Source organism: Drosophila subobscura, chromosome U, assembly GCF_008121235.1.
Source record: "Drosophila subobscura isolate 14011-0131.10 chromosome U, UCBerk_Dsub_1.0, whole genome shotgun sequence".
Taxonomy (NCBI): Eukaryota; Metazoa; Arthropoda; class Insecta; order Diptera; family Drosophilidae; genus Drosophila; species Drosophila subobscura.
This window is the reverse complement of record NC_048534.1, coordinates 20,370,759-20,397,320: the sequence shown is the minus strand read 5'-3', so window position 1 is coordinate 20,397,320 and position 26,562 is coordinate 20,370,759. Positions and strand designations below refer to the sequence as shown.

The 26,562-nt window shown below is 45.7% G+C and overlaps 4 protein-coding genes across 5 annotated transcripts; 1 reads left to right on the top strand and 3 right to left on the bottom strand.

Moving 5' to 3' along the window:
• Window positions 1–2,373: 2,373 nt before the first annotated feature.
• Window positions 2,374–12,369, bottom strand: LOC117902168 (putative mediator of RNA polymerase II transcription subunit 26). 2 transcript variants are annotated; one of them, XM_034813307.1, is made up of 6 exons: window positions 11,191–12,369; window positions 9,928–10,111; window positions 8,472–9,860; window positions 3,276–8,408; window positions 2,648–3,208; window positions 2,374–2,570 (listed from the first exon to the last, which is right to left on the bottom strand). In XM_034813307.1, exons 1-6 carry the CDS (start codon window positions 11,203–11,205, stop codon window positions 2,509–2,511), a joined length of 7,344 nt encoding a protein of 2,447 aa, XP_034669198.1. In that variant the 5' UTR covers window positions 11,206–12,369; the 3' UTR covers window positions 2,374–2,508. The 2 variants fall into 2 exon arrangements, with proteins under 2 accessions (XP_034669198.1, XP_034669199.1); XM_034813308.1 differs by lacking the exons at window positions 8,472–9,860; window positions 9,928–10,111; window positions 11,191–12,369 and having other exon boundaries at window positions 3,276–5,086; window positions 5,120–7,196.
• Window positions 12,370–12,972: 603 nt separating this feature from the next.
• On the top strand, window positions 12,973–13,728 carry LOC117901784 (cytochrome c oxidase subunit 6C-1). Its single transcript, XM_034812693.1, has 3 exons — window positions 12,973–13,111; window positions 13,305–13,494; window positions 13,556–13,728. The coding sequence occupies exons 1-3, from the start codon at window positions 13,018–13,020 to the stop codon at window positions 13,617–13,619; spliced, it is 348 nt and encodes a 115-aa protein (XP_034668584.1). The 5' UTR covers window positions 12,973–13,017; the 3' UTR covers window positions 13,620–13,728.
• A 71-nt stretch (window positions 13,729–13,799) lies between these two features.
• LOC117901785 (acylphosphatase-2) lies at window positions 13,800–14,707 on the bottom strand. Its single transcript, XM_034812694.1, has 3 exons — window positions 14,393–14,707; window positions 14,074–14,200; window positions 13,800–14,007 (listed from the first exon to the last, which is right to left on the bottom strand). Exons 1-3 carry the CDS (start codon window positions 14,457–14,459, stop codon window positions 13,893–13,895), a joined length of 309 nt encoding a protein of 102 aa, XP_034668585.1. The 5' UTR covers window positions 14,460–14,707; the 3' UTR covers window positions 13,800–13,892.
• Window positions 14,708–16,341: 1,634 nt separating this feature from the next.
• On the bottom strand, window positions 16,342–24,125 carry LOC117901284. Its single transcript, XM_034811977.1, has 5 exons — window positions 23,598–24,125; window positions 18,324–19,545; window positions 17,173–17,325; window positions 16,929–17,112; window positions 16,342–16,866 (listed from the first exon to the last, which is right to left on the bottom strand). Exons 2-5 carry the CDS (start codon window positions 19,038–19,040, stop codon window positions 16,544–16,546), a joined length of 1,377 nt encoding a protein of 458 aa, XP_034667868.1. The 5' UTR covers window positions 19,041–19,545; window positions 23,598–24,125; the 3' UTR covers window positions 16,342–16,543.
• Window positions 24,126–26,562: the final 2,437 nt, after the last annotated feature.

Sequence of the window (26,562 nt, the reverse complement as noted above, 5' to 3'; positions counted from 1 at the left end):
TTATTGCAGTTTTGCCTGTCTTCAGAAAAATATCTAAATAATGTTCACTAAATACGCGTTCTTCAGGTGCAGCCTTTCCTTTCGCTTTTATTACGGAGCTCAGGATGGTGCTGGGGGATTAGGACTTGGGCTCTGGCCTGTGGCTGGTATGCAGTAATGAATTCTTCTTCTATATATATATACGTGTGTGTGTGTTTGTTTATCGGTACTATATGTGTGTGTGTATCTATGCAAGTTATGCTAAGGATTGGGCATTTCATACGCTTACTTTTTGTTTCGTTTTTTGCCTTGCTTTAAATTAAAACATGTACAAAGTATCAAAAGAACTATTTTATATAGCAATCATACATACAATATATATATATAAGATAATAATAATATTGAACAGTATATATATGCGTGTGAAGAAATATATATATATATAATGTTGTGGATTTTGTGTTTATCTTTTTCCTAGCGCTTTTCTTTTGCATTTGCTTCATTTACTTTACTCTCTTGATTTTTTATTTGTTTTTATTTTTCGTTTTTGTTTTCCCCTATTTGTTCAAATAACATTTAGCAAAAATAGAGCCTGCCTTATATACAATACAACTTTATACTTTTTTTATTTTTTGTCTGGTTTTCCCTCTACTTTTTCTGGTGTGTGTGTGGTGTGATGGTGTGGATTTATGCAAAATATATAACATTATATACGGTATGTTTTCTGTCTATATATATATATATGTTCTTTCACTTGTTGCAAAATGACAAATACTAAATTTCCCATTTTGCATTTTCGCTTTTTTTTCCTGGTTCATGTTCATGGTTTTTTTTTGTATTTTTTTCTTGATTTTTTTTTGTCTGTTTTTGTGTTTTTTTTTTTTCATTTTTGTGTGGTGCTTGGCCTTTTTACATTTTTGACTAACTTATTGCGTATCGGATTTTTCGTTTCCATGTGCATAATATTGGGGGATTGGTTGGTTGATTGGTAAAGAAATATCGTAATTATTACTGTCCTTAGGTGGCTAAAGCATTTAAAACTAAAAAACAAATTTGTATCGAAACAACGCAAGCTTACAGAAACTATATATGTATAGGGCTATATCTGATCTGTATGCTGCATTCGCAACTCTAACTCTATGCACTGCATGCATAAATCGCAAGTTAAATGTTTGAAAAAATATTTATAAGATAAAACCTAATGCATTAGTTTAAGGACAACCTAAAAACTAAAAATGTGTTCATGTTGCATCAAAGGAAAAAACTAAAAAAAATAAAATAGATATGTACAAATGTATTCCAACTATGCATGGGGGGTAGTGCGTGGGTGTTAGATGAAAATTTCTGTTCTGCCAACTACTTTTGCCTAAGGGTTAGATGGATGTGTGTTGTCGAGTGTGTTTAATGGGAAGTATATTCAACTAATTTGTTCAAAAATGTTTCCTCTTTCGGGAGCTATACATAAATTGCCTGTTTTCACGTTGACTAGCAAAATCATTTCATTTCCAATGGGGTGGAGCGTGTTAGATGCTGAGAATATCGTTATAAGAGATGCTTAAGCTCGTGGCTTGAAGTAGTTGATTGAATTCAGGGGGGTAGGGAAAAACAATATAGATTAGGCTCGGGCACTTGCAAACTGTTTCTATCTGTGTGTGAGTGTGTGTGTGATGTTGCTCGCTATGAGATGCAACATTATTGCAACTTGTGGCTACCACTAACTATACAAAAAACAAAACTATATAATTCTTCAACGCAAATTACGACTATAAATTACAAACGAAAGCGTTCAGTATCAGTGCATGTGTGTGTGTGGGTGTGTGGGTTGGTGTGTGTGTGTGTGATCTATATATACAGGTAGCATTGGATTTGACGGATTTGTGGCACAGTGGCGGCCCACTATGCCAGTTGTGGCGAGCTGCTGCTTACGGATCGCTGCTCATCGGCCGTCGTTTCGCTGACAAACTCCTGGAAACTCAGGCCCAGATCGTTATTGAGTTGCACAATATTGAGCACATCGCTGGCATCGCGCCATTGCTGATGCTGATGCTTTGAGGCTATGCCGCTGCCGTTGCCCCCACCGTTGCCATTGCCAGCACCTCCACTGTCATCATCCTCCTCACTGAGTATGTTATTCAGACACAAATTGAACTCATCGTAGTCAACAAAGTTGCCACAATCGAGCGCCGTGGCACTGTCCAGCTCGGGCATTAGCAAGCTGACCGCATCATTGTCCACATCCACATCCATATCGACCTCCACATCCGCGGCACTGCTGCTGCTGTGGTAGGACAGTAGATGGTCAGCCTCTTCCATGTAGCCGCCACCGCCGCCGCCGGCTGCTCTCGCCAGATGATCATACTCGACCTCATCATCATCATCATCCACATCATCGTCTTGCGCCTGGGCTAAAGGGAAGCTGCTGATGTCAAGCTGCTCATCGGCGGCACCCAGCTCGAACAGCTCCATCAGATCATCATCTTGTGCATCGTTCGGATGGTTCAAGCCTTTAGCCAAGGCGCAAAACTCTGGTCACTTGTAGTCACGCGATGTTCTTCTCCGGCGTCCCTCGGTCAGCATCGACTCGCCAATGACTGCACAAAACACACAAGAGGAAGTGGATTTTAATGCCTTGCTCTTCTCTATGAGTTACCAATCGATGGCCACTCACCTGCACTGCGTGTTTTGCGCCTGGCCTCCGCCACGCTCTCCACATTGGCGGCACTCGCACTGTTGGCATTTCCCACGCCCGACTTCAATGGTGTCCCTTTCGGTTCGGCTGCGGCAGCGGCTGCAGCAGCAGCAGCGGCGGCATTGCTGCGACTATAAATGATTTTGTTGGCGGCCGCACTGGCCCTCACACTCCGCCGCGTGCCAATCTTTTCGTCTGTGGGCGAACTGGCAGTGCCGACATTGTTGTTTGTCGTTCCGCCAGCTGCTGCAGCTGTGGCACCACGCGTTGCATGCACCACATTTGAGTTGCTGTTGGTTTGGCTGCCGCTTCCGCTGCTGCTGCTGCTGCCGGTGGCCAGTACTGCTGCTCCACCAGGCGATGCTGTGGCTGCTGCTGCTGCTCCTGCTGCGGTTACGGGTACACTGGGACTGTTGGAATTGCTGCTGCCGCTGCTGGCATTGTGATTGCTGCTGGCTGCCGCACCTGCCGCTTGAGCCTTGCCACTCCTGGGCGTGCCAGGCGGTGGCGTGCTGCTAAACGAACTATTGCTGGCGGGTTCTGTGGGTGGCAAGGAGTTTCATATGTCAGTTTCTATTTGTTTTAAATAATGTTAAGGTGTACTTACTGTTTGGCTGCTGCTGCTGTTGATGTTGCTGCTGCTGTGCATTGCGTCGCGTCACGTGCTTCTCGACGGCTGCCGCCGCCGCTGCTGCTGCTGCCACTGCATCTGCCTCCACTTGCGCCTTGGAGTTGCGCACCTTGCCGGCCACCTCAATTAGCGGCTCATCCGAGTCGGATGATTCGATTTCAATCTTTTTGGGCAATGCTGTGGCTGCTGTTCCTCCGGTGCTCTGCTCCACCGCCAACTCTGCCGCATTTGTGGCGGGTACACCCGCGCTTCCGCCAAGACTCACGCGCGCACGCTTGCTGCTGTTCTCGGTGACATCGGCGGCATCATTGCTGCTGCCACACTCCGACTCTGGCCTTCGTCGCTTGCTATTATTGTTGTTGTTATTATTGTGCACGGGCGTAGGCGTGAGGACACGGGGACTGGCATTGGAGGAGGAACGCGATACGGTCTTTGCCGGTGCAGGTGTTGTTGCTGCAGATGCTGCCTCGGGACTGGTCTTTTGGGCAGCATCCAATGGACTCTCCAGGCGACTGCTGGCCCGTGTCCTTATCCGCGGCGTCTCACCGTCCGTCTGTGCGGGTATCTCTATCGAAATGGGCTGCAAAGAAGCCGCACCAGCCGCAGCATTGACCTCTGGCTGAGCGTTTGGCTTCTCCGATGTCTTCTCCTCCAGCTTGGGTTCCACTTTCAGCTCCAACTTCAGCTCTGCCGCCAGCTTGGGAACTTGTTCGACTTTGATTAGACCCGACTTGGGCGTTAAACCGACGCCGGGTGTCTCCTTTTTAATGGACAGCAGTGGCGGCAGCTCCTCCAGCTTTACCTTGGCCTTACTGTCAGCTGCAGCCGCTGGTGTCGTCTTGCTGCTGTCTGTGAGTTTCTTGATGAGATCATCGTGTTCGAGTATACTGTGCTCTCCATTCAACTTGACGTTGCTTGTTACTGATGTTGCTACTGTTGCTGCTCCTCCTGTTGCTGCTGCTGTCGCTGTTGATGTCTCCAAACTGCTCAGATGGTAGCCACCGCCCGCACTGGCACACTCGCTCGCCTCCTTTAGCACATTGGAGACAATGTTCTCGAGATCGTCGGGAAAGTCGCCCTCCATTTTGGCCAGCGCCTTTTCAATCTCATCGTCTGCCTGCTGCATTTGTTGCTGCGTGAGGGAGACGCTGCCCGAGCACGGCGCCACGGGTGTGACTGTTGTGGCGACCATCGAGGCGGCTGTCGTTACGACAGTGGCTGTGCTCGTCATGGATCCGCTGCCACTGCTGCTACTCGTTAGCTGCGGCTGCTGTTGTTGTGTCGCGCCTGCCTTGCTCACTTGTATGGGACTGCTGGAGGAGAGCTGATGTGGACTCTTCTCGGACAGTGCATCCATCGACTCGATGCCGCTATCCTCGCCACCGCCGTTGTTGCCATGTCCGGGCGTGCCACTGCCATTGCTCGCCGGCGAACTGCGCAGCGTGCTGGGCAGTGCAGCCGGCGATGAGGTAGAGGTGGAGGAGCTGGTAATAATCGTTGCCGAAGATACCGATGAGCAGGATGAGGATGAGGTTGATGTGGAGAGGGAGCTGCTGTTCACTGATGCGGGAGCAGACTGTTGCTGCTGCTGACTGACAGCCGCCACCACCACATTGTTGACCGTAGTCAGAGGCATTGACGTAGCCGTAGCCGTAGCCGCAGTTGCCGACGTTGCCACTGGCAACTTTCTATCACAGATCAGCTGGTTTGTCGTTTGTGTAGTTGTTGTCGCCGTCATGGTTGTCAGATTGCTTGTGGCGGTTGCTGCTGGTATGCTCGGAGCCTCTCCTGCTGTTGCTGTTGGTGTTGCTGCTGCTGCTGCTGTTGTTTGTGTCACCTGTGGACCAGCTGTGACCTTGGTGATCTCGACACGCTTCAGTGTCGTTGCACTTGGCAACATTGTTACCGCCGCCGCCAGTTGTCGCTGCTGCTGCTGCTGTTGTTGCTGCTGCTGCTGCTGTTGTTGCTGTTGCTGCTGCTGTTGCTTCTGCAGCTGCAACTGTTGCACGGCTGTGATGTATGGCGGCGGCTTATGGTTTTTTGTCATCGGCTTTCCACCCACAATGGGCGTTATGGTAGCCGCAGTCTTGATCTGATTCTTCATCGTCAGCAGTCGGTTGTTGTTATTGTTGTTGTTGTTGTTAATATTGATGACGCCACTGCTGGCAATATTATTATTGTTGTTATTGTTGTTGCTGTTGTTGCTGCTGTTGATGGCACTCAATGTGATGCTGCTGGGCAACGATGTGGCAATCTTGCTTAGCTGCTGCTGCTGCAACGTTGTGGATGTTGTCGGCGTTGTTCCCGTATTGGTGGAGCCCACAATCAACTGAGCATCCCCACCGCCAACGCCATGCACCTGCGCTTGCGCTTGGGCTTGAGCCTGCGCTTGCGCCTGAGCCTTGTGCGCTGCCTCAACAATGGCACTGATGGTCAAACCATTCTTTCCCGCCACAATTGTCGTGGTCTTGGTGGCACCCGTTTGCAAATGCTGCTGCTGCTGCATGCCCGCTGCTGACTGTGTGGTTTTCTGTATGAGTATGGGCAGCCCATTCACATGTGGCGGTGGCGTCAGCTTTGCCGTCTTGTTATCCACCAAACCATCCAGCAGAAGTTGCTGTTGCTGCTGCTGCGGCAGCTGTTCGCTGTAGCTGCGCTTCAGTTGACGCTCATCGTTGATGTTGTTCAGCTCCTGTCCCTGTACGTGTCCCTGCACCAGTGGCGTTTGCAGCTTCTTGCGATCCTTGCGCGTATTCTTGACTACAACATGATTCTTGCCTCGCAAACGTATCTGCAGCGGAGGCACACGTGGCTCATTGATGCCTTGTACAGATTGTTGATGCTGCTGCTGTTGAAAGTTCGCGTACACCGGATGATGCTGGGCTTGCGGATGTTGCTGTTGCTGCTGCTGAAGGTGTACCTGTGGCTGCTGTTGCTGCTGATGTTGTAGCTGCTGTGGCTGTGCTTGCTGTTGCGCCTGCGGATGTTGCTGCTGCTGTTGTTGCTGCTGCTGTGTCTGCTGCTGCGTTGGCATTGTCAACAACTGTGTCTGCATTGGCAGTGCTTGTTGCATATGATTGTTGCTCACAACTGTCTGCTGATGATTGACAATTATCTGTCCATCGTAGCTCATGCCCGGCTCCACTTTATCAATCTTCAATCGCAGCTTGAGCTTCTCCTCCGCCGCCTTTGTCTTGGCATTGCCTTTGGCCCGCTCCCGCTTCGGTTTCGGCGTCGTTGTGGTATCCTTGGCCTTGCGCTCCTTTACACCCTGCTGCAGCTTGCCACGCAATAGATTCGGTTTTGCTTTCTTATTCGAAGCCGCCGCTGCTGCCGCAACACCACTGCCAGCCGCCGATTGGGGAGAGTTCAGTCCACCAATCAGCGGAGAACTGTTGCTGGATCGTGGCGAACTTTCGCCACCCAAATTGCTGTGATTCGCCTTGACGGCAGCCGGTCCCGCGCCCTTTCTGGCTCGATTTGAGGCAGCAGACTTGTTGGATGCCAGCGAGTCACGGGAACGCTCCTGATCACTGCTGCCAGTGCCAGCCAGCGGCATTTGCTGTGCCGAATTGGAGTCCTCCTCCGAGAAGATGTTGTTGGGCAAAAGCATATCGTTGGCGGGATTGAAGCTGAAGTTGTTCAAGCCACTGGACATGCTGCTGCGGAATTGCAGCTGTGCCGTTTCCTGCTCAGCCTCCGTGTCGCTGTCATCGCTGGCCATGGGTTCCATGTCGCCAGTGTGTGGATTGATGATGAATTGCTTCTGTGGCGGCCTTTGCTGCTGCTGCTGTTGGTGTTGCTGCTGCACTTGCAACTGTTGCTGCTGCTGTTGTTGCTGTTGCTGCTGGCGTTGAGCCATGAGTAGCTGTTGTTGTTGCTGCTGTTGCAGTTGCATTTGCCGCTGTACCTGCTGCTGATGCTGCCGCTGTTGTTGCTGCAGCTGAGGCATCTGTTGCTGCTGTCTCTGCTGCTGTTGTTGCTGCTGCTGCTGCTGCATCATCATCTGTTGCTGTAGCTGCTGCTGCTGCTGATAGGGCATGCCAATTATTTGCTGCTGCTGCTGTTGCTGTTGGTTATGCATTACAGTTTGCTGCTGTTGCTGCTGCTGCGGTTGTTGCTGTTCCTCTTGCAGCGTGCTTAATGCATCTCCCACATCCATTACGGCTGACAGATTCTCCTCAATTAAATCCAAATCCAGATCCTTTGCATCTTGCAGTAATGATTCGAGCTCATTTTTATCTTCGAGACTAAGCGTCGAGTCAAGATCACAGTTGAGTGTTGGCAGTAAAGCGTCCAAGTCGTTTGTGGTTAAGGCATCCAGCACAGAGAGCGATATCAATGGATCCACCACCTGTGGGCCCTGCGTGACACCCGAACCACCAGCCGCTTGCTGTGCCTGTGCCTGCAGTTGTTGCTGCTGCTGTTGCTGGTGCGTTGGCAATGGTGGCGGTGGCAGCTGTTGTTGTTGTTGCTGCTGCTGTGGCTGTTGCTGCTGCTGTGACTGCGGCTGCTGTTGCTGCTGCTGCTGCTGTCCTGGCAGATGAACCTGCTGCTGTTGCTGCTGGAGATTGTATTGCATCTGATAGCGCGTAAACTCCTGGAAACTGCTCTTGGTCACCGAATCCATTGGCTTGTTGAGTGCCGGCCAGCGTGAATTGGCCGCCGCCTGATTGTAGTCCGGCGGTGGCGCTGCAGGTACATGATGTGCATTTTGTTGCATATGCGTCCCCGCCAGCTCATTCGATGCCGCAGCGGGAACGGGGCCAGCTGCCGGAGGAGCCACTGGCGACACCATTTGTGCTGACTGATGGTTGGCCATCAGCGGACTGTGCATCGAATGGTGACTGGAGGCGGGTGAGTGCGCTGGGCCAAGGGGCGAGGCCCCACTCATGAATTGCTGTTGCTGCTGTTGCGCCTGTGCCTGGGGCGAGGCTTGCTGTTGCATGGGCATACTCATGAGACGCTGATGCGCCTGCTGTTGCTGCTGCTGCGGATGTGGCGGCGGAGGCGCCAGTGGCAGTCCACCAGGTCGTATTTGCTGCTGCTGTTGTCTCAGCTGTTGCTGTTGCTGCGGCATGGGACTCATGCCCATATTGTTGAAGCAATCTGGAGAAGGAATAACCAAAATGTGAGTACATTTCTGCAGCTGTTGTTTCCATGAGGACTTACCAGGCGCAGGCTGAAACTGCTGCTGTTGCTGCTGCTGCTGCTGAGGCGAGGCTTGCATAAAACGCGGCTGCATGCCCTGTAGCTGCTGCTGCTGCTGTTGTTGCTGTTGCTGCGAACGCGGAAATTGTTGCTGTCGCAGTGCGTGCAATTGTGCAATACCCAGTGGCGACATTTGATGCGCAAAGCGATGCTGGGGTATCGGCTGCTGAGGATACATATGATTGACATTGTTGCCACTGGGACTGAGCATCGCTTGTTGTTGCTGCTGCTGTTGTTGCTGCTGTTGCATGCTCCGCATAACCACTGGCGGACAGGGCACACTTGCCGTCTGTTGTGGTGTTGTGGGAGATGAAGGTATCACCGGACTGAGGACATCGTTCATCATGAAATCGCTGGGCGTCGCCGGGCCAGAGGAGCGCATCGGCGAGTTCATCATCTGCGCACCACTGGGACTCATATTGATCATTGGCGATTGCAGTGGGGATTTCATTTGATTTGGATTCGACATGGCATTGCCGTCGTTCTGCAACAGATTCACCAGCAGCGGCGACGATATGGCAATGTTGTTGCTGCCCGTCGACGTTGCCGATGGTGGCGGCGGATGCGGGTGCGGATGTGGACTGGAGGCAGATGCATTTGCATTGGCGACTGCGTTTGCTGGCTGCTTGGCACTCGCATTCGCACCCGCTATGGCTAAGGGAGAGCTGTTGGCTGTAGCTGTGGCTGTTGTCGCGCCCAGACCGGGGTATGGCGGAGGCGGTGGTTGAATGAATTGAGATTTGTTGACCTGCCCCGGCCCCTGTCCCGGACCAAGCCCCATCACCGTTCCTGGCGGCGTTGTGGGTTGAAGTTCTCCATTCTGTGGCGGATTCTTCAACACTTTTAGCGTCACATTTGGCGGAGGCGGCGGTGGTGCCAGTCCACTGACGGTCGATGTCTCCCTACCCTGCAGAACACGAGCCTGTCGCATGCTCTCAAAGGGATAATCCCTTGGCCCATTCGGCGTGCCCGATGGCGAGGGCAGCAGCAGTGGCACTTTACCCTCCATGGGACACACCGTGTTGGGGGACTTGAAGACGGGCGGTGTTGATGGCGGCAGCTGCTGTTGCATCTGCTGTTGCTGCTGCAGTTGCATCTTCTGCTGTGGCAGCCCCGGGCGCCGCTGCTGTTGATTTGAGATTGCATCGTTTGAAACATTTTGCGGTAATTGTACGATCCGCTGTTGTTGCTGCTGCAAGAAGGCTGACGCCGCCTTGCTGGTGCTGGGACCATCGAAATTCGGGGCCGACAACTGCGTCGACAAACCTTTGTTGGAAGACGTGCCAGCCGCCTCAATTGTACCACCTACTCCTCCTCCTGATCCTCCTCCTACCACATCATTAACATTATCTAAGGGAAGAGACCATATGGTATTAGGATTAAACTAATCATTTATGTGCACACTGCTGACACATACCTTTTGTTATTTTAATATCTTGTCCACCAACTTTCAAAGTTATCACAGAATCGCCTTCAGGTTGCACGGACAGAATGCCGAGGGCACGCAGAGCGGGATTGCCCTCGGCTGCCAGTTGACGTAGCCGCTGCGCTGCATCCCACGGGAGAGACACCGATATCCGCACAGATGACGGTTCGAGCTGCTGCAATTTGCCAAGAAAGTACATTTTCAGTTCACACGGCTTTAATACATTTAATTAACAAATTAACAGGCAAATTTCGTTTGTTGAATATACATATTGATGTATCGATACACACAGAAGACAACTATCGAATCAGCTATCGCATGATGTTGCAGCCCTGGCTTTACACAACGCACACAAACACACACTCACAGAGAGAGCTATTAAACGCAGAGCACATTTTGTTGGTCTCACAAAATTATTAAAAATTAAAAGCAGCACGATAGTGAATTATTTATTTAAACATTTCTGCTCGTGGGCCTGGTTTGTCCGCAAGAAAGGGCAATTAAACGTTTTGACGTTTCTGTTTTGTGCTGCTGCTTCGTAGCTGTGCTGTGTGAGAGGTGTGGGAGCGGGACGGCTATACGAGACTCATTGGAAATTCCAACAACAATTTATTCAACAGGAATAATCTATGGATTTAAACGAAACGATGGTACGGCCACAAGAATACAGGCGACCAAACTCTGCGCTAATCTGCAACTTGATGGACTTTCTATGGGAACCAAGTGCCGCGGAGCCTCTGTGGTATGGTGGAGGGGTTTGCCACAGGTTGCATTTTCACATGCGTGCGTGCAAAGGAGCGCGTTTTCTTTTGTCGTCTCTGGTTATCGATACCCCGTCGTCGCCATTTTTCTTCTCTTGGCCTCTTGGAAGGGTGTGCGTGTGTTGGTTGTGTGTGTGTGGGTAAGAGGGGAAAGGTAACCAAAATACTTGCTAGAAGTAAGGCAGGGGGCCAGAGCGGGTGGCTGTGGTTCGTGCCTCAATAAACTCACAAAAAAAAAGCAAAAAATTAAGCACACACAAACACACACACGACAAACGCATGACGTTCAAATGAGTTTTGTTGCTGTTCATTGGGGACCTGCGTGGGTGACGCAAGTGTTCAATGAATGACCCTTTGCATCCCCCCTCCAGAAAATCGGCACACAAACAGTGCAATAATCACACATCAGCTGTTCGGCAAAGAGTAAGTGAAGTGAAGGAAAAGCTTCTCGCCGACGATGCGGAATATCCATCGACCTATACCTTACACTCACCTGTTTAAGTGGCATATCATCACACGACAATCGCACGCGTCGTAGATTTAATTGGTAGAATGCTGCTCAAATATCGCATTTAGCACAAACAATCGTCGTATCGAATGGGTGTCGAAGTCGAAGAACGCGCACGGCAAGAGTAGAACACAAAACACATATCCCCGCCCGAACTGAAATTTATTATTTGCAGCAAATGCAGATAATTCATGTAGCGTCGTCCTTTGCATTTAAACAATTGCATTTTTGCATTTTTAATTGGTAATCCTCCGTTAGTTGCTCCGGTACCGATACGCGGTACCAAAATAAATTGTCTTTGCTGGTCCAGAGATTGTTGGCGGACTGGACGACTCCTGGCCGCGAGATAACCCTAACCAGCGTGCAGCAGCGGCGGCGATAATTGGGACGACGTTGCATGTGTCGCCTTTTTGGTTGCCACAAAACTCACGCGCTCTCTCTCGCTCTCGCTCCTCTCACGTTACACACTTGCTCGCGGTGGCCACTATTTGTTGTTAGGTTTCACTGGACTGGATCCGCTCATTTCCAGCTAATCATTCTTTTAGTTACTTTATTTAACCTTTGCAACTTTGTTTTTGGGCATTTTTTTCCACTGCCTGCTACTTTTTAATAGTAGCCTCAACACACACGCACACTTTCGCACACACACAACACACACATACACTGAAAACGTGCGGGGCGCGGGCAGGGCTCCGTTGGTGTTGGGTTTTGCTTTTGCTGCTGGTGCTGCTGCTGCCGATTCCGATTTTCCTGCGTCACTTTAATCACTTTTTTCGTGTAGAAATCGCACAGCTCGTTGTTTACAATATAGTTGATAGCATTCACAGCGAATTGATTCAATTTATTGTGCTTTCACTGTCTTTCATGGCATGCATTGAAACTAATAATATTGCTTTTCAGAGGCGCCTGAAATTTTTTCTTGTTACAACGATTGCGTTTGGTAGCAAATTTGTAGCATAATTTCACACGAAGCGCGAGCGAATGGACACTTGGTAACCGCACACGGATGTAATTGAATATATGTAGATGCTTTTCAGCTTATTGCAATTGCTGTAGCAATGTGTTTTTCTTGTTTATTTTGTAAAAAAATCTTCGTAATTATAGAAATTCCACGAACAATAACAACCGCCATTTGCATTCGCCTTCTGTGGTAGCCATTTTTATTTTCCAGCCGGAGATGCCAATCTGCTGGTTTCGAGAATACACTAAATATGACCACAGGGATGCGTTTTCGTGGATAACATATGATGGTTGACCAGCACTGTAAAATAATTAAATTAAAATGCGGAGTTTCAAGTGCAAATTGGATTTATTTAATGAATTAAAGATTTCAATACAATTTAAAAGTAACTCACCCATGGTATCTCATATTATATATAAGTGGAGTGCTAAAGGAGTGCATTTTGCAGCACTGATTTGAACGTATATCGTTATCGATACAGGACTCTTCTGGATGTTTCGACTTCGCTTTGAAATTGACTTCAAGTAATATTAACGATATAGTTTAATCCATATTGCTTAGTCTGCTAAATTAAACGTTTGAGGATTTTACAAGAAAAATGTCAAAATGTTGTACACCTTTTTATGTGAAGGGGTGTTAAGAGGGTTAAGTCTTTTATCATTCAGTCTAATTTTTAATACAGTTAACTAATTAGTTATTCTGTTATTCTAAATAAGAAATATTGTAAAGAATGTATCAGTCAATCGGTTAAAATTATAGCTTTAGTTATAAAAGTCCTAACCAGCTGGGAATATAAGACAGAATCTCAAAATCGACGAATTTGATTCTCATTGGTATATTTTAAATTTTAGATGGTATATTTTGGTATATTTTTAGCGTCTCACGGTATTTTACATCGATTAATCTGCGGTCACACTGTATTCGACGAAAGAATTTTTAGCAAATGTGAGTAAAATTATTAATTTTTAGGTAAACACAAATTCTGGTGTCTTATTCGATCTAAAAATTGCTATACATTCTCAGCATATAGCAAGTTATTGGTGGGCATCCTGCTGCTAGTTCTACGTGCACTGCGCAAATGGCACTGCGAAAATTACGTAACTCGTGACCAATACAAATAATTTTCTTTTCCTTGCAGCCAGCCGTAAGATGACCAACGCTCCAGCAACCTCTGCAGCCAGCGCCGCCGGCCCAGTTCTGCGTGGCCTGCACAATGCCACCATCAAGCGCAATCTGGCCGTGTCCCTGGGCCTGACTGCCATCATCACCGTCGCCTACAAGATGCTTGTCAACGACCCCAAGAAGGCTGCCTACGCCGAGTTCTACCAGTGAGTACAAGAATCATCTATGTGTCTTGTGTACATTCATCAATTCATTTGCAATTTGTAGGAAGTACGACGCCAAGAAGTCCTTCGAGCGCATGAAGGCCGCCGGCCGTTTCCAGTCCTGCTAAGCGACCCTACGGCCCCCATGTAGGTGTACGCATATTAGTATAAGTCGACGATGTGTTACGTTACGCTTCTGTATTGAAAACTAAATAGATTTCAAGCTCCGTATGTGCATCGTGCGCTGTTTTACTCTGTGCCCAAAAGTTGTTCAAGTGACTGCCGCATCGGGGGACTTAGCGTTTTTATTTATTATTTACAAACTTATCGAAATAGTGCACAAAACAAACACAAAAAGTGCAAGCCACACCATATGTTGATATGATGGGGCAGCAGCACATTTAAAATCTAATGGCAAAATCCTTGTAATCCAGTCGGTTGAGGTTGCTCTGATTCCGCACATCGCAGCGTTGGATCTCGCAGCCTGGCGAACCCTCAGTGGACAGCCAGGTGATCCTGCAGCAAATGGATTTAATTAGTTTATAATAAATTATGTCTTGGCCAAGTGCCTGTGCTACATACATCTTATCCACCTCCTCCTTGGGTCCCTGCATTTTGCCAACAATTGTGCCCTGCTTGCTGTTTTTCACCCATCCAGTGATGCCCGCCTTGGTGCAGCGATCGCGTGTATCTTTCGTTAGATTCAGACCTGGCAATTGTACAGATTTCTTCATTACTATATTAAATTCTGTGCAGTCTAGTGAAAGTGCCGAAACAAAGCCAAGGACAGCCGCTGTGGCCCCACCAAGTAAGCAGCTACTTTGGGTTTATTTTTGGCTGCAGCTGCAGCCTTGAGCTCTGCCCCGTGCGCCCAACCGTTCTTGGTCCTGCCTGGCCACACCTTGCACATGTCCGTAGACCTCAAAGTCCAGCGTCACCAGCTGGCGTATATCCGGAATAATGCCCATTTCGAGTGCAATCGATTGAAACTTTATCAACTGCTGCGCACTTTTCGATTATATAAATTGAAAACTCTCTTGATTGGGATTTTGTATAGCTTCCTGCTCTCCCTTTGCTTTAACTACACAAATTTAAATTCTAAATTATTCCAAAGCGCAGTCCCTCAAGGTTTAATTGCCACAAAAATTGTCAGAAAAAATATATATATTTTATTTGCCGCGGATCGCGATCGTTGATTTTCAGCAAACCGTCGCAAATTTCAAACTAAAATGCCAAGTTGCTGGCAAATTGGCGCTCTGCTCGCAATATCAATTGCTTTCTATTTTGCGTTTTCGATTTGTATTTGCGTATTTATTTTAGCTGCCGATTGTCTGTTTGCTTTTTGTTCTTGCTATTATTTTTGAAGCAAAGACAATAGAGACACGGAGACAGAGGAGGAGATATCTGAAGAAGGGCGCCCCACAGACAGCTGGCTGGCTGCCTCGGCTGATACCTGCACATGCAATGCGCTACACATTTCTATTTTATAGTTCGAATATTATTAGGGGCTCTACGGCGTTTGGTAATTATGCGGGCATAAAGGAAGGAAATGCAGGTGCCTGTGTTTTTGAGGATTAAGATAATAAGATCTTCGCGCTACAGGGGTGTCGTGCTTAAGGGAGAACGAAAGATCGTAAAGGTCCACAATGACGGCATGTGGGTAGATCTTTATCTTCTCTTTGCGTGTAGTGTAAATTTCGGTAAAGCAAGGAGCAATATTGGATTTTAAGATATTATTATGAACAATATTGAACTTTGAATGTTCCAAAAAATCTGGAAATTGTACGAACGCAAGGACTATGTTTTAAAATACGATATTCCAAAATATTCGGTTAATTAATAAACCATGAGCCGAACACTTCAATGTACTTTCAGATAGAGAGCGGTCCTCGTTAGAATGTGCGCTGTCAGAGCTCAGATGTGCCCTACAGGTAGACATTACCGTACATTTGAATGCAAATATATAGCACATACATTTGTATGTTTAAATATATTTAAAATAAATGCCACCATTAAGGTATTTATTCGATTTGTTGCTCAATTTATCAACGATTTCGTTTGTTTTTGACCCAGAACAACGTGGATATGTATGGGTTGTACGTTTTAGCAGCCCCTTCCTTTTGCGATTTCGCTTTCTATATATTTTATTGTGATGCCAGGAATGACAAGTTCATAGCTGGCGAATTGCTTGGGCTGTGAGAGGGCTACATATGTATTTATTTGTTTTATTTATTTTATTGTATTTTTCGTTTATGTAGAAAGCGAAATTGCAATTTTCGTTGAATAAAAACAGACGGCCATAAATTCTAGCCTTGCCTGCGGTTCGAATAGTGTCTTCCTTGACTATACATATGTATATTTAATGTGGAAAAACAAAGGCTAGAACTTTTAAAAGTGCTTTATAATTTGATAATTTAAACAAAACGAAACCAAAGACACCAAAGACTACTAATAAAACGTATTGCAGGTAGCCTTTGCAGTGTGCAACTGCACGAAATATTATCTTTACCTGGCCAAGCTTCATAAGAGCATCCTCTTCTTTATCCCCCTAAATTCCCTAGTTAAAATTATTCCCCAGTTAAAAAGCCTTCCCCCAGTGTTTGCTTTACATATATTTACAAAGATTTATTCATTTGATTTTATAATACGAATAATGTACAATATTTATATTCGTAATCGTATCTCGGTGTGTGCCAGCTAGTTACTTCACCATGGTGCGTGTATTGGCTGAGTTGTGGGGGGTTTGTGGCGTGGTGGGTTGTGATTTGGTGTGTCGATGGTGCGCCGTCGTTCGTCACTAACTTCGTGAAACTTGTCGAAAGTGCAGTGAAAAAAGGCACAAACCTATTCTTCGTTGGTTAACTTTTATACAGGATAAGGCGTACGATTATGAGTAGGATAACAAACTAGAATTAGGTCGAGTGGGCTTAGGCTACGCATCTGACTCTTAAGTAAGCTCGTTAGACGTGATTTAAGATTAGGCTTAAGGCATTTCAAGCGTACAACTAGTTTAACAGCTAAACATAGAAACAATAACGAACGCGGCACGTAGCTAAACGATCTGCACGTTGGCATGTGGCTTCTCGATGAGGCTGCTCTGCGCCTCCTTGTCCTTCTCCGCACTCCGCCCGAGCGTCGCGTGCTCCGGCTTCAGGTAATAGTGCGGCGGCGGTGTCGATGACTGTGACACCTTTTTGCGTCGCTCTCGCAGAAAGTGCAGCCGCACATAGTTTATGGGAATGTCAACGCTCTCGGCGCCAGTGCCATCGCCATCAATGAACACGCCACGCACCAGGATGGAGTTGGAGCACTTGATGGCAGCCAGCAGCAGAAAGGGAATGATGTGCGTCAGCCAGAAGCTCATCAGTCGATTGTCTAAAAATCAGATGAAGATTCAGCATGGGTAATTCGGGGGAAAGTGTTCAGGGAAATCTTACCCGGATATAGATACACATCCAGTAGATTCCAGATCCCACGCCAAGCATTCACCGCCCCAAAGAATGTCATCAGATAGTAAATGTCGCAAATGATTAGCTTCAGGATGCCGCTTATCCGACGACACACATAGCGCATCAGTGGATGTATCAGAAATGTCACAAAGACAGTCAAATATCCAATGAGCTGCACAGATAAAACGTTTAGTAAGCTGTAAAAGGATTTGTCTAAGAAGTTTTGACCTACCAGCGATCCCCATGCCGATTTGGCCTTGTCCTTGGGAAACAGCGTCAAGTCAAAGATGCCCCAGACACCGCGCCAGGCGATGACCACCAGGCTGCCAATGACAAAGACCGAGAAGAGTGTGTCCAGCACATAGAGGCCAGGTTGATGGAAGCCCTTTGGGAGAAGCATAGTAAAGGGAAGAATATATTTAGGGTTCAAGACATAAATGTAAACATTTATGTATTTGTTTGTCTACATATTTATGGAGTAGACTCGCCTAATGATACTGAGTACTTAGCACATTTGATGGGACACACGTGCCAATAATTTCAAAAGCAGTCAGTAATAGCCTTTTAGTTGGCTTGTAAATTTTAAGAAATAATTTAATCAGCTTATGAAATATTGTACTAATGTTTGTAATTACGGGTAAAACACCTTTACACGAGTCAGCAGCATATTAAACTGCATTTTTATGGTACTTTTGTAGCTTTTATTAAGCGTGCACTTAAAAATGTTTTAACAGCAACTATCTAAGGCACCATAAAGTTTATGTGAATGCAAATTCTTGATCAGCATGTGTAGGCAATGCGATAAAAAGCGGTCGGACTTTGTCTGTGAACAACTTCGCTCAGTTTTTCTTCACGTAGAAATGAAGATGGTCCATGAAATAACCGAGAGGTGGCTGCTATGAACAATCAAAGCTGGCAGCTATGAGACCACCAGCAGTGGCTGCTGTAAACCAGAGACGGGCGGATTCTATGAAACTTTTAAGGTTGTTTCATATGGAAAATATGAAACTATTGCAGCACTGGCTGTTTGCAATTTTAAGTTAATTTCATAGATGTCGTCGGCACGTACATTGCACTCATTATGAAATTAAATATTTAAGAAATTGCGTGAATCACTGATCGCTAGCTAATTTTAGGAAGAGATCTGATCAATTGATCCTTAACAGCCTGTGGAAGAAATATTTATGAACCTGATAGCCTGATGTCTACCATACTTTAACGAAGATTTTCAATGATTCCAAGAAGTTAAAGTCAAAATTTAAGTCCTTTCTTAGGGTTGAACTTCGTTCAAAATATAAGTACCAGAAATATGGGATGGGATATCCAATTGGATCGCCTTTAAAAGTAATAAATCTAATGCAATCTTTTGTTCCTTGAACTTACGGGTATTTTAAACATGGTGCCCACATCGAAATAGTCCGTTTTGTGATCCATTGTGACCGTGTAGGGCGCTGCGCCGAGGTTCCTCAGGGTGCGCGTGGCCACCATGAAGATGAGCGCGATGGCCGTCACCACGGAGACAATGATGAGGGAGTCGACGCTGGTCAGCCAGTCGCAGAGCATCCAGGCACCGCGCCACATGTTGACACAGACAATGCCAAAGACGGCGGTGTAGAGCCGCGAGACGGTGTAGTAGGTGAGGCGCCGCTTGTCCGGGTGGATGTGCTCCTTGAAGAAGTTCTGCGTGATGGTGAACACAAAGTGCCCCACACCGCCGATGAGAAAGGAGGAGAGCGCAGAGAGCGGCAGGCTGCTGGGGAAGAGCATCACGCCCATCAGCTCCCAGGTGCCGCGCCAGTAGGCAATGACGCAGGGCGCCACCACCAGGCAGGAGAGCAGCATGTCCAGCAGCTCCAGCAGCAGCTCGTGGAGGTTCCGCCGCGGCGTTTCCGGCGAGAACTTCTCGCAGTGTGTCGTCTGGCCATGGCCATGTGTGTGGATGTGCAGGTGGGTGGGATGCTGCTGCTGCTGCTGCTGATGGTGCTGTAGGAGCTGCTGCTCCGACGCCGGCGTCGGGCCTTGGCAATGAGATTTCTGTGGCTTGCTGCTGACAATAATCGGCTTGGGCCCCGCCGCTGTGCCCATCTCTGTGGTCAGCATCTGAGCTGAAGGGCTGCTGCCTGCTGCCAGCCTTGATTTGCTTTAATTGCTGATAATTTCCACTCCGGATATGTGTTTGCCGTGGACTAGTCCTGCCGTAATCGCATCCGCCAAGCGCAACCTCAACCTGTACGCGGCGCTGTTCAACTGTTTTCACAATGGTCTCGGTCTAGGCGATCCGTGACTGTGGCCCTGGGCATTGTTGGGTTCCGGCTGGAAGAGCGTGGAACAGCGAGAGGGAACAGACAGAGAGTGCCCCACTGATCCTCTCCGGATCTGTGTGTTACCGCTGCTGCATCGCAGCTGCCGCTGCTGCTGTTGCTCTTGATGATGATGATAATAATCTGCCACTGATAATTACTCGCTCAGTCTATCTCTGGTGTGGTCTGGTCAATCTCTTGTCTCCGTCTGTCACCTCTCTCGCTCTCCACCGCCTGTCTGCTGTTGCATAATCCAGTTGCACATTTACATCAACGTTTAAGTCCACAATCCACTGGGACCTGGGCTGTCGGGAAATATAAATGCAAAGAATTATTAGCAGTTGGCGCACAATCCTTATCAATATTTAGTTTTGTCCACAGCAAAAGCCAAGAAAATAGTCCTAATGTTGTGCCTATGAGTAGCTTATAGAACAGATAGTTCTCATAGATGTATAGCAAGTAGTCTTATCGGATGAGCCATCAGAATCTGACTGTTTCCAGTATGCACCCGACCAGGGTGAAAGCGGACCTTGGGCATTGTCTTGCTGCCTTGATGATTGTACTTATAATTGTATATTCATTGTGGAGCTGCTATCACTTGATTGTACTAGCGCATACAGCTTTCCTTTACTTAATAACATTAAGTAGAGAGTGCCTAAGGGGTGTGCTTATAGGAGGAACGCTCATTGATTGTTGCGCTGAGAATTTCGCAGAAAGAAAAGTAAAACAGCCAAAAATTGAATGATCTTTCGGCTTTTAGAAGTATCAAAAATTGTATAACACATCCTGCAATAATTACCATAGTTTGTTATTATTTATTTTCCTTTAAAAATGAAGTAAATCCTCACGTAAGTCCCCCAGCCAACCCACACCCTGGCTCACATTTCATCTCAGCGCTAATCCCTCGTAAATCCTTTATTGTCCCTCAGTAAACCATAAAACATATCCCCATCATAAGATATATAGTTCGTTACGGATATGGTTTGTTATTGCCTGTTTGTCTCGGCTCTTTTGAGTTGTCGGCTGTCCCACATTTATGACGATCACCTGAGAGCGTAGCTCTTTTGCTGATAGCTCAACGTCAACGTGTGACAGTCTGTGCTGCGCGTTGAGTGGTGAGTGGCCCTCCAGCGGACACTTAAGTCCGACGCTCCCTGACTTATCTCAAGTGACTTAATAGATCCAATTTAGGCACAGCTCGAACAGCTACAACAACGCAGCACAAGAGCTTTGATTATAACTAAAATGCCACCGAAACAAAACAAAAAAAAGCGAAAGTGATCCCGCACAAGCCTCAACGGAGGATAGACAGTGCCTGGCTGACTGCTTGCCTTACCCCACGGTCTTGAACTTGTACACCCCCACCCATGAAGAGGTCAGGGGCACAGCTTGAGCTGGGGCAAAGGGAGAGGGCAGCAAAGACACTGATCAAAATTATGATGCAATAACTAGGAGTGGGATTGTTTTATTGTTTCTAGAGTATTTTTATGTGACCTTTTCTTAGAATTCCATTCCCAAAACACTCTTGGTAAAGTGCTTAATTATGTGAATAAATATGGACAATCCTTTGCTAATAGATCTATGCAAACAAACCTATAAATAAGCTATCATCCTCTATCCAGTTATGGTCAGTGCTTTGTTCCTCCTTCATGTGCCTTTAAAACCGCTTAAGTTATGTAGTTCTAGTGTCCGGATATAATCACATAATTTATTCAAAAAGAAGTCACACAATTTCCGATTTTAAATCCATTTTTAAATGACTCTTTAAATAAATTTGGAGTCGAATGAGTCAGTCTTTTAAACAGGTTAAGTTTGTGCATCTAATTATGAAGTGTAGCTATCAAAAAGTTCCAGTTACTAAAAATCTGCACAGTCAGCAATATTTACACCAGTTTTGATAGCTACAAAATTTTCCAATCAAATCAATTTGAATATTCATAATTCTGGTTGCCAAATTTGCCTTTCAAGTTTCCCTTGTGCAGCCATAATATCATTAAGTTTGACTCGATTTTGATGGGTTCTCAAAATAAGCTTAGAATTAAGTTTATTCTGTGAAAATATTCCACAAAAAACTGTTATGTTCCCGCATTGGTTTTCATTACATCTAAGGGAATGTAGAATGAAATTTGTAAATTCAGCCTTTGATTTACTTCATGAATTGCTCTCACTTGTCTGACTTGACTGTCTGTCTGTCTTCTCAATTATGCATAGACGGGGAATGGCTTTGCTCGCTAATTAGGCGGAACCCTGGATGCCCCACCACCCCTTTTGGAATTAGTGCAGGATGTTTGTGATTTTCGTGTTTGGTTTTAGTTTTTTTCCCCGTCTCGACATCGCGGCGTATGTGCGATAATTAAACACACGACTTGCTGGGGGCCTCGGGCGAAGGTCCCAAGCTGCTGGGGAGGCTGTCGCTGCTGCTGCTGCAACTGCAGTTTGGGTCAAGCGCATTCGCATTTAAATCAAAGTGGTGGATGCCACTGGCTAAATAGATGCCCCGCCGTGAGGCTCATTGAGGCAACGGCCGCCCAGCAAGACTTCCTCGTTTAGGTAGCCCGTCCATGGTGGTTGAATGGTTGGATGGTTTGCATCCAAATGGATGGATGACTACTCGTAATTTGTAGCTGGCATACGCATATGCACAGATTCGAGGAGAGCATTCAGCATTCAGCAGTGGATGATTTCAAGTTCAAACTCCCCAAGTGGGCCAAATGGCGTTTCAATGCAATGTCAGCAAGGCACATCCATCCATCCATCCATCCTCCAATTCCCATCCAAATATAAATACAAAATTCAAATTCAAATCCAAATCCTCCCTCTTTGCTGCACATTGTACTCCAATTATGTCAGCTAATTGACAAAGAACGGGTGACAATTCAAATGCCAAATTGGACGACAACGACTCATGTTCAATTTTTAGCAAGGTTCTTGATAAGTCCCACCAGTATAAGTCATCCGACTTACCGACGAGTTACTAAGCTAATTAGGTTTGCCTAGTCTCAAGCTGTATCTGGGCGAATGGTTGATGGAATAGAAAGATAAGATCCAACCAAACACTCTCTCTAATCTTCGCGAATTTCCACGCTTTACGATATATGTAGCTGATGTATTTGAAAATGATTAAAGCTTTACGATCTCTGCGAGTGATTCAAAGGAGTTCTGCCTGTGACGTGCTTCGAAATCACTTTCAGCTGACTGTGATAATGGACAGAGTACATCTTTTACAGCTTGGTTTTGTCCAATATTTACTTGGCACATTATCAGCATCTAAGTGCTCTCGCTTTGGTGTCATTGTCAGATTGAATAATCGTCTCTATGCGATTTAATGCTAGAGTTTTGGCACAAAGAAATACCCGGCAAACATTTTATTTCACATTTGCTGATAGTCTAGCGCCTTTTGTGGTACACTTAGGTTATCATTTAGTGAACTGAACTCTTGTGAAATATAATTTCAATGTTTTTATTTCCTGAATATAATATTAACACCGAAATTCATAGCGAAGATTTTTATTTTATAATGAAAGGAAACTTGAGAAACAGCACAAAGGGGTTCGGGGATTTGAGTTTTGATTTTTTCTAATTTATTTTTGTTTGCCATAATTGATTTGCTGTCTGTGTCTGTGGCTCTATCTGTTTATCGACTGTTCCAGATACGATTCTGAATTTACTGATGATTTTGGTATGGTTTATTTTTATTTTATTAGCTCTCATTTAACCATAATATATTTATATCACATGCATATGGAGGAAGGCATATTTTTAGATATATTACATTTAATAGGCTCTTATCTGCAGTGAACTATAAAAATGAGTGGTGCCTGTTTTATACAGATTTTGATTTGAGCTGCGAGTATGGAACACAGATTAAATTTATTGCAATCAAACCTAGACCTTTTTCTCTTCTATATTTTACTCTACAATAAAAACGAGAAGTACTTTTACTGCTATGAGCCGCTTCTGAGATTAATGTAAGTAATGTAGTGCTACTTCGCTATCCACATTAACCCCATTTGCTCGGCTGCACTGATTGTGTCTAAAATGTCATGGAACCTCTTGCACGAATTAAAGTGAATTGGGCCACGATTAAATGTAATTTTCATGCACTAATCTTTTCAAGCACTTTCAAAATGTAGCAAAACAAATGTCTCAGATTAGATAGAACTTCCTCGCCGGTTGCATGGCCATCAGTTATCGACTTACAATTTATTACAAACTCATCGCTGAGCATAAAATGCGTGGGTGGACAGGGGACAGCGATAAACACAAGAACAAAAAATGCACACGCATACGCACACTCACACACCGTGTAGTACTAGAACTGTAATAAATTTATGCAAAAGCAAAAACATTGGTTTACCGTTCCAAATTAGCAGCAGTTTTTGCTTGTGCCTTCTGCTCTTGCTTTTCTGCCTGTTGCCTGCTTGCGGCGTCGTGGGTGCGTGAGCGCTGAGCCGAGAGTCGCGCAAAAGAGAGCAACGCAACAGAGTGCGATGAGCTTTTGTTTTTTTTTTTTTTGATATTTTGTTTTCTCCGTTTCGTTTCGTTTTTGTTGTGGTGGGGGTGGTTTGTTGTAACGCCTAAATGAAAGGAACATACATTTATGATGCGGATCGGATCAATGCGCGGATCAGGGTTTTTGCGCAAAACCAAAGCGAAATCTTTCCTGCTCTCGCCAGCACACACTCACACACGCACCGGAAACGAGCGACGGGCGCGCGCTACTTGTATTTGTTGTATTTTCGATATCGGTTTCGAGTTTCGTGTTTCGACTTCGATTTCGTTTGACCGTTTTGTTGTGGGCCCAAGATGTTTGAGGTTCGAATGCGCGTAAGCGACTTCTGGCGCTACTATATATAGCAGTGCTCGTAGGAATACGCTAGACTAAGCCACACAATGGCACATTACACACACACACAGAGAGAGAAATACAGATCGGGCAGCACCGTTGCAATCTAGTTTATTTGTACGGCGCACGGGCACGGGCACGGTGTACGGTTGTTTGAACTTTTGCACGCTTCCCGTACAGCAGTGGGCAGGGACAGAGGCAGCAGCAGAAACAGAAGCAGAAGCGTTCTTCTGGTTCGCTCGACAGAAACTGAACTGGAAGCTGTAATCCGCCGTCTCTGATTTAGGTTTCGGAATCGCCACACACGCGGACTGAGTGGAGAGGGCGACACATTTCGCACTCACATGGCCCCAATGCCGCTCGACATTGTGCAGCTTTTTGGATAAAGCCGTGTGTGCGGCTAATCTCAGCAGATCCAGCGAGTCCAAAAGAGAGTCCAAGCGAGTCCAAGAGCTTGAGCTCAATATAAAAACGCGCTCAGTGTTGATCCGAGCGATGGGGGTTCTGAGATTCTTTCCATCAGATCTGCGAGTTGTTTTATTGATTGCATATTTTCTGATATTTCTGCCATCCAGCAATTGTGAAACTTTTCGAAATGTTTGTTCTATTCTTGGACAATTTTGAAATGGTTTTCCACCCAGAGAGCTTTGTGGCGCACGTAAGACGTAAGCTTTCTGTTTGGATATGGCAGCGCTGTGCTGCGGTAGTGGGTCAACTAGGAACTGCCGACTTGCAGGTGTCTCTGGATTAGCTTCATAAATTATTATTCAAGTGTCCAGTGGAGAGACGTATCAAGGTAAGCTCCGCTGTTATCTGTTGAAAGATACTAAACAGCTTCCTGTAAAATGTAAAAATGTACCTAATTTGCATTGTACAGCAGCGCATGTCTTGTGTTTCCACTTTTTAATTAATTATTCAGCGTGAGAATTGGATCAGAGAATTTGCTGCACTGCTCAGAATTTGCGCATCAGAACTGAAAGCCTCAAAACTTGATCAGTAAGCAGTGCCGTTTTTTTCGTGATTATTTTCTAATTAAAGGCAGTCGAAAGCTGGTAGAAATTTGAAAATAATTCGCACTTAATAACTCATAAAAACGACTCAACTGCATCCGAAATGTAGGTCTATAAATATTCAATTACGCCTGGGAACTGGAAAGCCGAACGACCTATCGACCGACTGTGCTACACGTTTCACTTTCCCCTCTCTATCGTATCAATAATTTATGCGTGAATACTTAATTTTAGATAACAATATTTGATTTAATACTATTGTGCAAATATCTATAAATTCAATTAGTCAGCGAATCCAACCACTGCCCGCTGACAGCTAAAGATTTATATTGCAATTGAGACCGAAACTCAATTCCCACTCCTCCCACACCAAAAACTAATTAGTCTCGGATGCCTGCAACTGCGATGCATGGATTAGATTTCGGGGCCTGCAATCGTCATCATCTGCCAAGAGTTCTTCAATAACAAACAGCTGTCTGAAGGTCTCTTTGTCTTGTGATTATTGTGCCCTGATTTTGGAAACTTTGGCACAGATAAGTCGGGACGTGTGCACGTTTGGGGTTTTTTTGTTTGGCAATTGACAAAAAATCCTAATGCTTATTTAATTTCCAACCTTGAATTTCACTAGCTGAGATTGTGCCACCCCAAAATAAACTCAAGCAGGTGTCTGGGTTGTTGTGTATCTCTCTCGCAGCTCTGGTCAATACTTTATCAATCAACACAGCTGCGGAAAATTTGATGATCTATTCAGAGCGAGACTTGTTTGAAGAGTTTTGCTTTGTTTAAACGGAAAATCCTCATTAATGACTTTTGTTCGTAGCAATTATTATGCTATAGAAAAAAGCATTTTAGAGACAGAATTTAATACAAATTTTTGCTCAGAGATTTCAGCTAATATTTGAAGGACTTGACTCTTGGCAATATGAATATAATTATAAAGACTTTCAGACACTTTTTGGTCAGATTCATTTTGCTTTTCTCTCAAGACCTAGCCTTCCACCTTCCAGCCGTTTAAAAATATCCTCTGCCATGCCCAGAAGTGAGCCTTAAATTTTTTGCTTGAAATTCTATAAATTATATTCCATTTGATCTGTATTTGTTATTAAAAATTCGCTTTCAACACACACTTTACAAGAAATAAATCTAATAAATTCCACGTCCGAATTAGAGCAACTTCCGTGGTGTCACAATACTCGATTTCAGGTCTATTTTCACTTAAAAAAAATTTAATATAAAGTACAACACCTAAACCTCATTAAACTCAGTGCAATGAAGCAATAATCTCTTAAGAAACTTACCAACTTGTCCTGATAACGCACTATCGTAAAGCCCGAAAAAGTTTCAGAAAATAAGGGGGCCAGCGAGCAGAAATGCTTATACGAAACACCTTTAAAGCCGGTCACAATATTACTAACCTACCACAAATCTAAAAACATGCTTCAACTAGGGATTCAGTTCGGATTTGG

Coding starts and splice junctions, on each gene's coding strand:
- LOC117902168 (XM_034813307.1), bottom strand. Junction 9,861..9,927: donor AGATATTAAAATAACAAAAG/GTATGTGTCAGC, acceptor CTCTTCCCTTAG/ATAATGTTAATGATGTGGTA. Junction 3,209..3,275: donor ACAGCAGCAGCAGCCAAACA/GTAAGTACACCT, acceptor TGCCACCCACAG/AACCCGCCAGCAATAGTTCG.
- LOC117901784 (XM_034812693.1), top strand. CDS start 13,018: ATGGTATATTTTGGTATATTTTTAGCGTCTCACGGTATTTTACATCGA. Junction 13,112..13,304: donor CGAAAGAATTTTTAGCAAAT/GTGAGTAAAATT, acceptor TTTTCCTTGCAG/CCAGCCGTAAGATGACCAAC. Junction 13,495..13,555: donor GCCTACGCCGAGTTCTACCA/GTGAGTACAAGA, acceptor TGCAATTTGTAG/GAAGTACGACGCCAAGAAGT.
- LOC117901785 (XM_034812694.1), bottom strand. CDS start 14,459: ATGGGCATTATTCCGGATATACGCCAGCTGGTGACGCTGGACTTTGAG. Junction 14,201..14,392: donor GGTCTACGGACATGTGCAAG/GTGTGGCCAGGC, acceptor TACAATTGCCAG/GTCTGAATCTAACGAAAGAT. Junction 14,008..14,073: donor AAGGAGGAGGTGGATAAGAT/GTATGTAGCACA, acceptor CATTTGCTGCAG/GATCACCTGGCTGTCCACTG.
- LOC117901284 (XM_034811977.1), bottom strand. CDS start 19,040: ATGCTGACCACAGAGATGGGCACAGCGGCGGGGCCCAAGCCGATTATT. Junction 17,326..18,323: donor GCACCATGTTTAAAATACCC/GTAAGTTCAAGG, acceptor CTTCTCCCAAAG/GGCTTCCATCAACCTGGCCT. Junction 16,867..16,928: donor GGATGTGTATCTATATCCGG/GTAAGATTTCCC, acceptor TCTGATTTTTAG/ACAATCGACTGATGAGCTTC.